The 13,439-nt window shown below is 38.3% G+C and overlaps 1 protein-coding gene across 3 annotated transcripts in view; it reads right to left on the minus strand.

The window, feature by feature from the left end:
• The window catches only part of LUZP2 (leucine zipper protein 2), a 215,788-nt gene that overhangs the window by 69,245 nt on the left and 133,104 nt on the right, over window positions 1-13,439 (minus strand). For all 3 annotated transcript variants that reach the window (XM_074586277.1, XM_074586279.1, XM_074586278.1), the window contains 2 exons: window positions 8,744-8,806; window positions 5,333-5,395 (listed from right to left, as the gene is read on the minus strand). In XM_074586277.1, the coding sequence (XP_074442378.1) occupies window positions 5,333-5,395; window positions 8,744-8,806 (126 nt within the window). The remainder of the gene's footprint in view (window positions 1-5,332; window positions 5,396-8,743; window positions 8,807-13,439) is intronic.

Genomic DNA, 13,439 nt, shown 5'->3' on the forward strand with positions numbered 1-13,439 from the left:
TTTACCATAGCCAGTCAGTATGATGTGAAAACAATTTCACATAATTTGGCTTTTCTTTGACTCTATTTACCATACCATGTGCACGGTTTAAAATTATTTTCACACCTCCAAATAATTAATTGATTGGTGTAGCGCTACGTTTCAAGGAATTTGGAAAATGGTTTTGACTATAAAAGTCAGATTTTTACGTATAGGTTTAGTTAGGTAAGTCTTTAAAACACATCCTTTGCGCCTTATACAGAAAGCCAATTCAGGTGTTTCCCAGACAGAAACACTTTCTTGAAACAAGTCTTTGGAAGAAAAAACCCAAACCATTATTTATAACCTGCCTCCGTCTTTGCTGCTTCCTGATGCCCCTCATCTCCCAGCCCTGCACTTGTCCTCTCAGACGTCCTCAGTTTGATGTTATTGCTTGGGCACCTGGTGGCTCTCAACATGTGGAGAGGTCTAAGGACCCCCCAGAGTCACAGGCAAGTACTTTACCGGTGTAAATACCTGCCTCGATGGCTACGCTTCAGGAACCCAACTGTGTACCCAACCGGAGCAGACGTGGTTTGCTCTTGAGAGGAAGGTACCTAATTCTAAACCGTCCAGCTCATGATTAGACCACGAACAGAATACTTATTAGCAATTGCCTAATTTTTTGTAAGGCAAATGCGATTTACTTGCTTATTTAAGTTTAAATTCTACTATGGAACAAAGATCGAGTACATTGTTAGGCCAGGCTCAGTTAGCTGTTGCTCACATTTGAACTTTTATTTTTTCAGGGATTGTCTATCAATATATTTTGTCTCAGAATTTAAATGACAAAAGGGAAAACAAATTAAGCAGTAGATTAAATTCATAATTCTGAAACTCTGAAGCAGAATCCTTAGAAATTCATCACAAAAAAGGTAAACAAAGATATGCTGAAGCTGTAACAGTGAACCATTCTCACCTCTTATATTTAAAAGAACAGTGATTTCAAAAATACGAGATACTTCTATAAACTGATAGTGAAATTTATTGCCGGATCTATTTTTCTTCATCTCATAATCCTATCAGACACAAACATATTTATGCATTTCATGAATAAAAAAACCCACAAATTATTTTTAATTCTCTTCTAATTTAGTAAAACATATGACTTCTTTAGGTCAGTACAGCCAAATGATGGGAAGACATTTAATGAAGGAGCAGTAATTTGAAAACAAGTGGTTATGATGCCTGAAACAAACGTAGGCCTTGATCTAGCAAAGCATTTAAAGTTAAGAGCACTTCACTGCATCAGGGTTTTAGGACCATAATTAAATTATAGTAATTAAGAGTGGACTCATTCAGAAGTATTAAGTACCTACTTACAAAGGCAGCTATAAAATTAAGAAGCTTGAGTGACGATTTTTATTAATCATTCCTTATTTTTCTCATTACAATACAAAGCAACGTTTGTCAGCTCTTTAAGGCTACTACGCTGCGTGGTTTAAGGGACTGAAGCCCAACAAAGAGACAGGAGCTCAAATTCTGATCTCAGTAGAGACACCGACAACCTCTATAGCCTTGAGCGCATCACGTAACTTCTGTGACCCTCACTGCTTACCTGTCATATGGCATTATATGACACGCAAAGACAGAAAAATATAGAGATATTTACACCACATAATTAATCAGCTCGATTATAAACCACTTTGAAAACATAAGAAGAGTAAATACATGCCAAATACGACGAACTCATGTTTTATTTACTCCCACTTGTTAAGTTACTGTCACATATTGTGAAAAGTAGATACAATTTACCAATTCACTGGAGTATTAAAGGAGAAAGCTGTCTTTTCCCCCTGCCTTTCATCTTCCTCTCCCACTTAATCCCCACAGCTCTAGTCCTTGACAATAATAGTTACCAGAATTTAAGAACTAGTTTCTCGATGTTGATTATGCAAAACAAAAAGCAAACAAAAAAACCCCCTAACTTACTTCACGTAGGTCTTCACAATTAATTCCACCACAGAAAGCAATAGTTTAATGGGCATAGACAGAAGGATTCCCTCATGCCCTTTGGAAATCTAATATGAAGTTTGCATCCCTCTGGTGAACTGCTATGAGAAGCTTGCAACGCTCAGAGCTACGCAGAGAACAGAATTCCCTAAAGTCCTCCGCAAGGCTCGCAGACAATGTAAGGTTTCACGGGGTGGGAACCCAGTGGGAAGGGGGGGAAGGGTAGAATCCGGTAATGTGACAGTAACGAGGAGCCAGGAGATTATCACGGACACTGTTCATGCTCTGTGCTGGCAGAAGACTATCCATCCACCGTTTTGGTCTTTTATCAGAAAGAATCAGAGCCTCACAAAACAGCCTCAAAAGCAACGATAACATGAAATCTGTTTCCTTTCTAGTCTCAAAGCAACTTGAGGTGAAATACCACCTGCTCGTGCCCAAGCCTGGCAGCATCTCTCTGATCAGACATTTTAAAAATTTTCCACTCTGTACCAAATGGCTTCTATTCCATCCAGTATTTCTTACTTCAGACCTGAAACACACACACACACACAAAACAGCATGCCGAACCTACCCTTTCCCACATCTATGTGATTATTTAGGAGGACGTCATAAGTTTGCTCTTCCCTTTTACTCATAAATCAAATTTCCTTTAGCCATAAAAAAGACCAATGAATAAACCCGACAAAAATATTTCTGACTAGACATAAAGGATATATCAGATTAGCAAATCAGGCAGTCACATCCAGAACTGCACATGGTCAATAGGCGTTTCAGGAATTTGCATGTGCAGTTCCCAGTATGTGGGACTTTGGAATCAACACAATTCAATTGGAATACACAATTCATTAACATCATCCATCTAAAGTTCTCAAAGCATTTTCAATTACACTAGTTAATAATTTCCCTAAAAAGCAAGTAACATATTCCCTATTTTGCAAGTAAGTGCATTCAGAGCAGAGCTCACCCTACATAACTTGGGGCCTACATCTAGGCTGGTGGCCCTAGTGTTCCCTCATAATCAAGAACTATGTCTATTCAATGTAGGTCAAGGAGTTTAAGGCATGATTCAAGTGATCAAATGTAGACGTAGTCTTTAGAAGATGTATTTCCCAGAGTCTCCAAGGATTAGAAATGGAGCCTTCAGTGCAGACGTCCATATCCAGTCAGAGGAGACACACTTCTATTCACATTCACTGGAAGCATTGCCTCCGTTATAACACAAGTAAACTCCCTCCCCTCCACCGCAAACCCCCGATGTTTCTATCTACACCTTCAGCACTGAATTGACATAGTTTACTGAACTAGCATCAGGAGAAGGTGGATTTCACTTTACGTGTGCCAGGGACTTGCCCAGACAGCCTTTCCCATTTGGTCACTTCTTCGTGCTCGTGTTTTCCTTCTCTGCTTCTGTAAGCTCTTTCCAGGTGGGCAGTTTAGGGTAGGAGTGTTCCCTTGCTGAGCATTACTGCACAACCTTGCACGATTCAGATCCATTTTGGGGATCACTGCATATTAGCAGCATGAAAACAAGTAGACGGTAGCACTGAACTACCTCAGCCAAAGCAAACAAGCTTTCCACCCAGGCAAGTTTAGAAGCTATAATTTTTTTCCCGTATTCAAACTAGCAATTACAGCTAAACTGAATTTGAAGAAAAAAATGTATTATTTTTGTTAATGCTAGCTGGTATTAAAATTTCACTGCACAGATATATAATATGCCTAGACTTTATCTCCAAACCCTTAGATTGTGTCTTACGATGACCAGAAATAAATGTTCCTGAAAAACCTTGGAATTAGCCTGAGCATGAAAAAAAAAGAGAAAGAAAGAAAAAAATTAAAAAACCACACAAATCACACTGCATATTTTAAACGGCCTACGTTATTCAATCTTTACAGTACTATGCATACAATAGAGAGAGTTAAATACTTCCAGAAGGCAATTTGGACCTCACGTTGAGATGAATTACTTTGTAAGTAATTCTAGCTCTAGTCATTTTGAAGATGACTACTTATCTTCATCCTTTATGCCAGAAATAAAAACACTACTCAATTAGCAGCCTCCAGTCAGGTGACCTCAATCTCTCTCTTCCTTCTTTAACAGGGATTAACTTCTCCCTCCGTTAACAAGGGCTTGATGCACTTCAGCAAAACGTCTGTATGTTCTTTTTTTTTTCCCCTGTCTCCCCCCACCTCCTTTTATTTTAAAAATTTTTTAAATGCTAGCTAGACTGGCTAGTCATTTGGATTGTATAAACCACAAACATTTTTTTCTAGACACTTCAGTTTTGATAAAGACATTTCATCATATAGCAGGAATTTGGATCCAGAGACCTGAGGAACATTCCATTGCTCAAGCTTATCACAAACACAAAAAATTTGCTTTAAGGGTTGATGATCGTAGAATCATAGAATGGTTTGGGTTGGAAGGAACCTTTAAAGGTCATCTAGTCCAATTCCCCTGCAATGAGCAGGGAGTCCTTCAACTCGATCAGGTTTCTCAGAGCCCCGTCCAACCTGACCTTGAATGTTTTCCAGGGATGGGGCATCTACCACCTCTCTCTGGGCAACCTGGGCCAGTGTGTCACCACCCTCATTGTAAAAAAATTTTTCCTTAAATGTAGTCTGAATCTACCCTCTTTTACTTTAAAACCATTACTCCTTGTCCTACCACTAAAAAGTCTGTCCCCGTCTTTCTTATAAGCCTCCTTTAGGTCTTGAAAAGGCCTTCTCTTCCCCAGGCTGAACCCCCCCAGCTCTCTCAGCCTGTCCTCACAGCAGAGGGGCTCCAGCCCCCTCATCATTTCTGCGGCCTCCTCTGGACCCGCACCAACAGGTCCCTGTCTTTCTTGCACAATAAATGGCATTGCCCTGGAGGACTGCTAATCAAAGAAAAAACAAGAACCTTCCGTAAAATATTCTATTGTTCAGTTAGAAAGATGAAAAATGGAATAGGGCAACAGACTTTGATCACCATCAGGAAATTAGAACGTTGCTCTTTATGTGAGCATGTAAATACAGATAGTCATAAACTAAATACTTTCCACTGCTTTTCTCTATTTAAAAACAAAGGCAACTTTTTAGACTTTGAATCTTCTCTTCCTTGCGAGAGTAATTTAACAAAAAACACTGCCTGTTATAGAGGTTTGCAAAAAAAAAAAAAAAAAGCAACCAAAATAGATGATATTTCTGAAATTGCATTACGCTGTTATGTCTGTCTTTGGTGCTTTGAGCTCTTTTTGGTATCTTGAGAAGGAAATGATTCCTTAGAACTACAGTAATAAAGGCAGTTATCATACTCCCACATTACTTCAATACTATATTAACTTTAATAGTTTAGGTATAGTGAAATAAAACTTACCTTAAAAATCAAATCCTTTTTCCCATAACGAAGCTCTTTCAGCTGGGCTTGGATCTTTTTTGACTGAAAGTAAGGGTAATAAAATCAGGGTGTTTTTAATTTTAAATATTTACTTTTAAGAACAGAAAAAAAAAAAAAAGGGAGTAAGTTCTGACAGCAGCAGAAACTAGATCGGCTTTAAAATGCAGAAAAAATAATCAAAACCAAAGTCAGTTTCTTTTCCAGGGTAGCATTTCTAAACCAGGCAAAAGTACCAAGGAAAACGTAAAATGGCACTCACCTGAAGAACACACACGAGTTAGTACTACTGTGGATAACTGTTTGGCCTACACATTGTAGACATGAGCTGTTACTAATGCTTTCCATGGAGCGTAACTGAAGGCACCACCTTCAAAGAATCTTCTTTTTCTTAGAGGGAGTTTTCATAGTGTCGCATAGCTGCTGCTTTGTAATGTCCACGGAGCTCCAGAAAGTATCGAAATGAACTAGGATCACAGTCTGTGACCATGTCCTCTAAAATGGGCATATTTATGCTGATCTGTATCAGCTTAGGCTGATATTTATTTTAAATATTATTAAATTCATCCTTAAAATAATTTTAAGCAACAGTCTATACATTCTTTTGCTTATTTAACCAAAATATAATAGAAATATTTTATATATGTTACACACAACTATTTCACTCTTTATCTAAGAATTTTGTTTAAAAAATAATTTATATTTCATCAAATCCACAGTCTGAACCAATATTCAATAAGCTTTCTCACGTTACTTAATAGCAAATGTTTAGAACTCCTTGGAATGGATTAGAACTCTATTCCACGTTCACTGAAACAGCATATCCATAAACACAACATATTACGGATGGTAGCGTTATCTTCTGTAGATTGGAGCTTTTAGAAATCTTTTAGAAAGATTTGATGTCTCTCCAATTGGTGCAGGCCAATTCAGTGACAGACTTTTGGGAAGGATAAATGAATCTAAAGGTAAAATTTTAGCACTTGCTTTAAATATTTAAGAACTAAGGCAAAATTGGTTACTGCAGTCCGTCAAATCTGAAACAAATAGCCAAGATCAGTTCAGTTCACTTCTTTCTTCTGTAACTACACCTGCTGTTATTTCATCCACGCAGCAGAACGTGCCAATTGCCTACGCACAATCGCCCTCTCTTCCGATCCGGACAATGCAATCGGTAGAGCTATGGAATATATTCCTCATCAAGCAGACCAATGCGAAAACCTTAACCAACTTTAATTGTTCTAGGAGTTGTGTTTAAGAAAATATACTGTGCCTGTCCCATACAAGGTATCCAAACCGGCTATAGAGGAATCTAAGAGTTACGATTAAGATATCACTCATTCACCAAATCACAGACCTGCGATGAAATTAAGTTCTGGAGCTAAACGTATTCAGTGAGCAATATAAGTGACTCAAAATCATGTATATGCCCTGTAATTCTTTGTGATCAAATTTTCTTGTTTTATGGCTTTTCTATGCTACTAGGGAGAGGACTTACAAAACTGAGACCATTTGGTGCAGTCAGCCAGATAAGATCATCATGAGACACAGGCTGATAGCCGTCTCTAAACTGCAGCATCTGGGAATATTTCCCTGGCACGTGTCCTTTTCTGTGTCTTGGGAAGTCTGAGGTTTGCACCACCCTGCCTTCCTTCCTCCAGGGGTCTGAATTCCTGGAGACGAAAAGCCAGCCGTATAAACTGTATCGGATCACAAACATCCTCCCAGACGTGCAACTGGACAAGGAATCACAGGGCACACTAAAACCCTTTGTGTGCACCCTGAGAGAGCAGAACGGAGCAGGAGCTTCCTGGTAGGCGATTCTATCCATGAAGGGTATTTGATCTAATAACTAAAAGAATACTGATTCCACACACTCGTTCTGCTTGGTGAGTATAGTACTTAATTAAAGAGCAGAAAACACACTGCGTTTCTCTGGCTGACACCACCTAACTGGCAAACCAACAACAAAAAAGGGTGCTCCAGAAGCATCTTTGCTTGTTCCAATGGCACTAACCCACTTAAAAAGGCAGAAATTTGCCAGGATGATTCATAAAGTCTGAGATTCCTAAGGTTTAACATACACTCACAATCTGCTACCTTGAGAGTTAACTGGCTTATGTTTAGTTTCCTGAAATTCTCTGACAGCAAGGCTCGCCACACTACACTAAATTTAATTTAATCTTAGGCTTCGCCCTTAGTTTTAAAGACATTTATGTTTTAAATATTAAAGGAGACATAATCAGGGAAAAGATCTTCAAGTTAATTACCGAACAGTCAAGATGTTATGCAGCTAGGAAAAACAAACTTGAAAAAGAGAGGAAAACGAAAGCTGTGTTGCACACACTGCCAGTTTTTTTAGCAGTAAACAAGGGAAGAAAATATATTTGTATTCATATACTGTGGCACGTTTGAAAGCAAGAATGGTGATACAGGAAGATAACACAGATTTTGACAAGGTAGCAAAAAAAAACCCAAACAAACAAAACCGTATTATTTCCTACCATTGAGGATTTCTCAGAAACAGTGCTGCTTGCAGATCTTCAGTTAAGATAAATAGCTAGTATAACTAGAAATCGCTATTTTGACCTCATAAGTTTTGACCTCGAAGTTAAAAAGTAGAGTCTTTAGTGAAGAAAACACATTTGACCATAATTATGAAAATTTTGGTCAAGAAGAAAAGCATTGGGCTTTTCTTTCATTCTGGCAAGGTGCAATGACTTCCGCAGAAGTTATATATGCAAAAAGCCATGACTAAAGTCATGCAAATGAGTAAATCAGATTCATATATAGTAATATCCTCTTTCAAGAAAAGTTAAATCGCTAAAGGGACTGCTCGCGTGAATGCATTTACTTGTATGTTTATGTATTTGCAAAAAAAATAGGGCTTTTGTATCATCAAAGATCTTTGCTAGCTCGCTCTTCGGTAGAAGGGAGATTTCTTTCCCTGCCTTTTATAAAGTGACCCTTTTTACCTTGAGGTAATGAGACATTCTAGAAATCAATAATAATAAAGCTTTCCTCTCTGTATAAATTATTTTTTAAAAGGCATCTAGCTATTCCCGTCTTATTCTAGGCACGGAGATCAGGGAAAGGAAATCAGTTTTATACACGTTACAGATGAATAATATACATCTACAGAGCTATATATACTTTTCACAAGAATGACGCAACTTTATTTAATTTGTCTAAAACTTGAGTTTGCAGCTTGCTTTCTAATACATTTGAGTTGCTTTGAGTGACGTCCCAGAAATCAGTTGAGATGAGAGCGCTTTAGGAACGCTCACCGTCCACAGATAATATATAACCTATACCAGAACATCAGCAGAAAAGACTTTGACACAAGCTTCTTTGGGGTTTGTTAGATTTAGAACAGAGAGGAACCTTACTTACCTCTTCTGCATGAATACCACAAAGCTTGTTTCCTGACAGGAGCTTGTTTTTGAGGCTTTTGTTCTGAGAGAGGGGAAAAAAAAAAAATAAATAGACTTTTATTACTGAGAGTCGCTGAAATATTAACGGACATTTTAAATGTTTGATCATACCGGTTTTATTTTATACGTGGATAACACCTTCAGGCCACCAGCAAAGACGCAGATAAGAAGACAAGACAGATGCATCGTGGCACAATATCGTCTCTTACGGAATTCTAAAAGGCTATGACTTCGCATTAAAACCTGCTTTCACGGAACAGGATGGCACATAGAAACCTCCCAAAACACTCCAGCAGCTGGAGGCAATTTAGGTTGGATATGCCGGGGTAAAATAGGAAAGAAAGAACCCTCTAATCCTTACCTGGTGTCAATTGCATAGCTCAATATCATTTTCAGTAAATCATTATAACAACTGAGTAATAGGGCCAAGATATCATCACTCGACCTTGATGATCAAATTCATGAGGTTTTTTTTGCTAAATTTCACCATTTAAAACTGCAAGTAATCAAAAACTTTAGAAGGTGAGCTCCCTTATAGCATTTTGCCAACTCAATATGTTCTTTCATGTAGGAGTTTTAAATGTATTTCTTCTCATTTTCAGGGAAAATAATAAACTTGGATAAAATGAATTTTCAATGGTCTGGTAATTCTTTCTGCGCTCCTCACTCATATTAGCCCATAGTTGACAGTCAAGGGTAAAGATTTCTCTACAGTGTGAACACATTTCAAAACTGTTCAGAAACATAAGTATTCAATAAGCAGATCTTCAAGTGCTGGACATGACATGCTTACGCTAAAAAGAAATGAAAAGAACATGAAAACCAACTTCTCCTGTGCTAACAAACTGTAAACATCCCTACAGAAACCTAGTCCATCGCATTTCAGGAGTGCACATTTATTACTGAATAGCGAAAGCTTTCTTGAATATTGTGCGCAAGAACAAGCTGGCCTTAGAGAAAAAAGGGTAATTCCATCCAGGACATCACTTCAAATTTAGGTCCACATCCCACTGAAAACACTGGAAGCTTTATTTCCAAAATTAGAAGCTTGTAGTTTTTCTTGAAAAAACCTCTCTCATTCAAGCAAATGCAAAGGAACTAAAATTCCATTTGAACCCTCCTTTGCACAATTCCAAAATAAGGAGAAGATACGTCGTCATTTCACACGTTTTGCTGTTGCTACTACTGTGCACCAATACACGTCGCTGCAGAAACAATAAATCTTTTCCAGCTCTTTGACACAGGTGCCCACCGTTCTGTAACGCAACTAAAAGGAATCAGGATGTTACTTGGAATGAGACAACCCAGATTCTGCCTCAGAAAACGGGATTTGTAAAGGGCTGGGAGCAGGGAGGGAGAACAAATGTTGTTCTCGTAAGTGTCACAGTTGATTACTTTTTGTTCTTCATTTGAAAATGATGTTGTAGCTCATCACAGACCAGCGCCTTATTGTACTAACCACTGTAGACATACAGAAGACGACAACTGGCTCTGCACAAAGGGAACTGGGCAGCAGATACAAGAAGAACAAAGATAAACCAAATAGAAAGCAAAGAGACGACGCAGACCCAGCACATCTACTGCTCACCAGGGGTGCATCTAAAAAGCTACGCTGTACTGTGGTCACGCAGCAGATGTGGTTGGTTTCACGTAAAAGGTCAGCATCACCTCTTGGGGTGATGGCCAAACAGCTGTGCCAACGGCACTGCTTAATTAAGGAAATGCACTTAATTAACACAGGAAGTCAAGTCATCACTTTCTTTGGACCAACTAGCTTCATTATCCTCCACTCCCCCTCAGCCTGGCCATGGTTGGCTTAAGTAACAGACTCTACTCGTATTTCGGAACCAAAGTAAGAATGAGTTGTAACCCTTAAATTTTTACTCATTTATGTTCCTTTGGCCAAGCACGAGCTGCTATAAGAAATACTTCTGTTAATACGTTAACAGTTCGCAAGTAACTTCTACGCATGTTGCTTTGAGAAGCCCCTGCAGTAACCCAGAATGTGAAGAACTGAATGCCTACCCCTTTGAAAGGACACACATTTATTAGATGGCTCTCACGATTTCCAGTTTTTGTGACAAAGTAGCCTGGCAACAGAATATAGTTCAAAACCAAAACACGATGAAAATATTTTAAGCTAGGAGATGGACTCTGTTTTAGAGATTTAGGTAGGTTTAACGGGATTTACCAATACTGTCTCATTATCCAGTCTACTAGCAAAAAAACCCAGCCCAAGGTTACCAGCATGTAGGCAAAACAGACATGATTTAATCTGCACTTAGTGTTTTAGAAATAAGAGCAGGCATTAAATTATCAAGAGTATAATAAGCAGGAGCTTGTCAGAGGGAAATGACAACTTCTTGCTTACAATGTGAGCGTTTATGTTACTTAGCAAATAACATGTCACTGTCAAATTCAGCTTTGCGTCCTGATTAATAGCGATAATTTTCTATAGCAGAATGTGACGTTTACCAGTAAAAACATGTGAAGTATAATAGAGCCTGATTTGATCGAGATTCTGAATTAAATGCTTCAAAATGAAGGGTCCGATCAGGTACATATTCTGTAAATTTGCTAGAAAGGGGCTATTCAAAATCAGATTAATCCGTGAGATTTTTAGGTTACAAATTCTTGTTGAGTCAGGAGAGAAGTTCTGACTTCTAAGTCATAGATAAGGATTCAAGATGACGCTTCTTATTTTCCTATTAAGGATCCTTCAAAGAACAACAACAAATAAGTTGAACTAATTTTACACAGTGAAATTCTAGTTCTGGTGAACTAGAACTTTACACAGTTTTTATTTCAAACATTTTATTTGTTATGAAGTACTTGAACGGAAAAGGTCTTGGACATTTCAAGTTTAAAAAGCAATAAAAGTTTAAGGAATGAATTAAGTATCTGTAAACATATCTTTAATAGCCTCTTTTAAAATTATATAGAATAATGGTTTTAATTAGACACGGCCTTTTAGATTTGGGGAAAGGATACCATTATATTCAAACTAAATAGGTATTTTAATGTATTTGAACATCTTGGAAAGCTTATAGTACAAACAGTTAGCTGGGGTAATCATATCATTAAGCCTAGTTACTGTAGCATCTAATTCTTAATTCACTAAATCTTTTAACTCATTTGCACCAGTAGTTTCAGTACATCCCTGAATTCAGGTGCAGAAAAGTGCTGTCAGTGGTTGCCACATGCAGGAATCTTGTTGTCACTTGCCATGCAGTCGATTCTTACTGTCCTGGAACCTACACTCAAGAAATGATACCAAACGTGAGCATGGCAGGTGGCAGAGCCCTGGCACAGGCTGCCCAGAGAGGTGCTGGAGTCTCCGTCTCTGGAGACATTCCAAACCCGCCTGGACGCGTTCCTGTGCCACCTGCTCTGGGTGACCCTGCTCTGGCAGGGGGTTGGACTAGATGATCTCCAGAGGTCCCTTCCAACCCCAGCCATTCTGTGATTCTGTAGAGTGTCTATCAGTGTCCTCCAAAAAAGTGAGAGCTCTCAATGACAACTTGTCAGATGCGTTAATGTATTCTTCACAGAGCTTCCATACTGAAAATAAAAAGCTTTCTGCCTCATTCCTAAATAGATTCGTCAGTCAGTCCTTGGGCATTTTTTTTTCCCCTTTCCTCTTACACTGACATAACATTTGCATATTTTGTTTGAGTTCTGATTTTATTTTCAATATGTGAGATCAGGCTTAACAAAAGCTGAATTCAATACAAGAATATTGACAGTAACCCTATATTTAGGTTGCCTAAAGATCTCCCACAGATAGAAAAGCACACAGAAGGAGCTGTAGTGTCAAAGCTGCTTTCCCAGTCTGCCTTTGGAATGTGAAAGGAAAAAAAAACCCTTACTCACTCTATTCCTAACTTTCGAAAATAATCCCTTCACTTCTGTCATTTATTCTCCTGAATCAAAGGCTGGTAACCAGCCAAAATAATCACCAAACCTCTGAAGAGACGTGCTTGTATTTTACTACAAAAGCAGCAATCTCTACCATGACAGTCTGAGCACATCACTTCTACAGAGGAGGAGAGAGGGAAGAAAAATACAGAGAGGGGACTAGTTTTCTGTTCTCAGAAAACAATTACCACGACGCCATGGCCCTTTCTTTTCACAGAGAATTTTACTTATTTTTATCTCAATAAAATTCAGGTCTCCTTCCCTCTCCTATCTCCTTCTCTCTACAAGATCAATGCATAATGGCAGAAAGGTGTAACAGGGTTTTGTTTTGTTTTTTTAAATTCCCATCTCCCTATTGTAAAACTTGGACAAAGACTTAAAAAGAAAAGCACAAACTATACACTTAAAAGCTCTTTAACAGTTCCACTTTTAGTTCCTTCCTTTTCTGCAAACTCATTTTATTACAATCATTAATTATATTGCTTCACATTGTATTTTTCATAATATCCCCTCTTCATTTAGCATACACAATAAACACCTCACGAGGCAAGAGTCACGGTTTATAGGCATGGTTAAATGTGACAAACTACAGGGGATTTATCATCATCGTAAATCTGAAGTTTTGGGCATTAACATTTATCTGATGTACCGACTACTCTACTTACAGAAGGGCAAAATTATGCCACTGACATAAAAGGCACAGATTTTCATATGTCATTTCTTGAAGTCAGGTTATC

This window comes from Larus michahellis, chromosome 4, assembly GCF_964199755.1.
Source record: "Larus michahellis chromosome 4, bLarMic1.1, whole genome shotgun sequence".
Lineage (NCBI taxonomy): Eukaryota > Metazoa > Chordata > Aves > Charadriiformes > Laridae > Larus > Larus michahellis.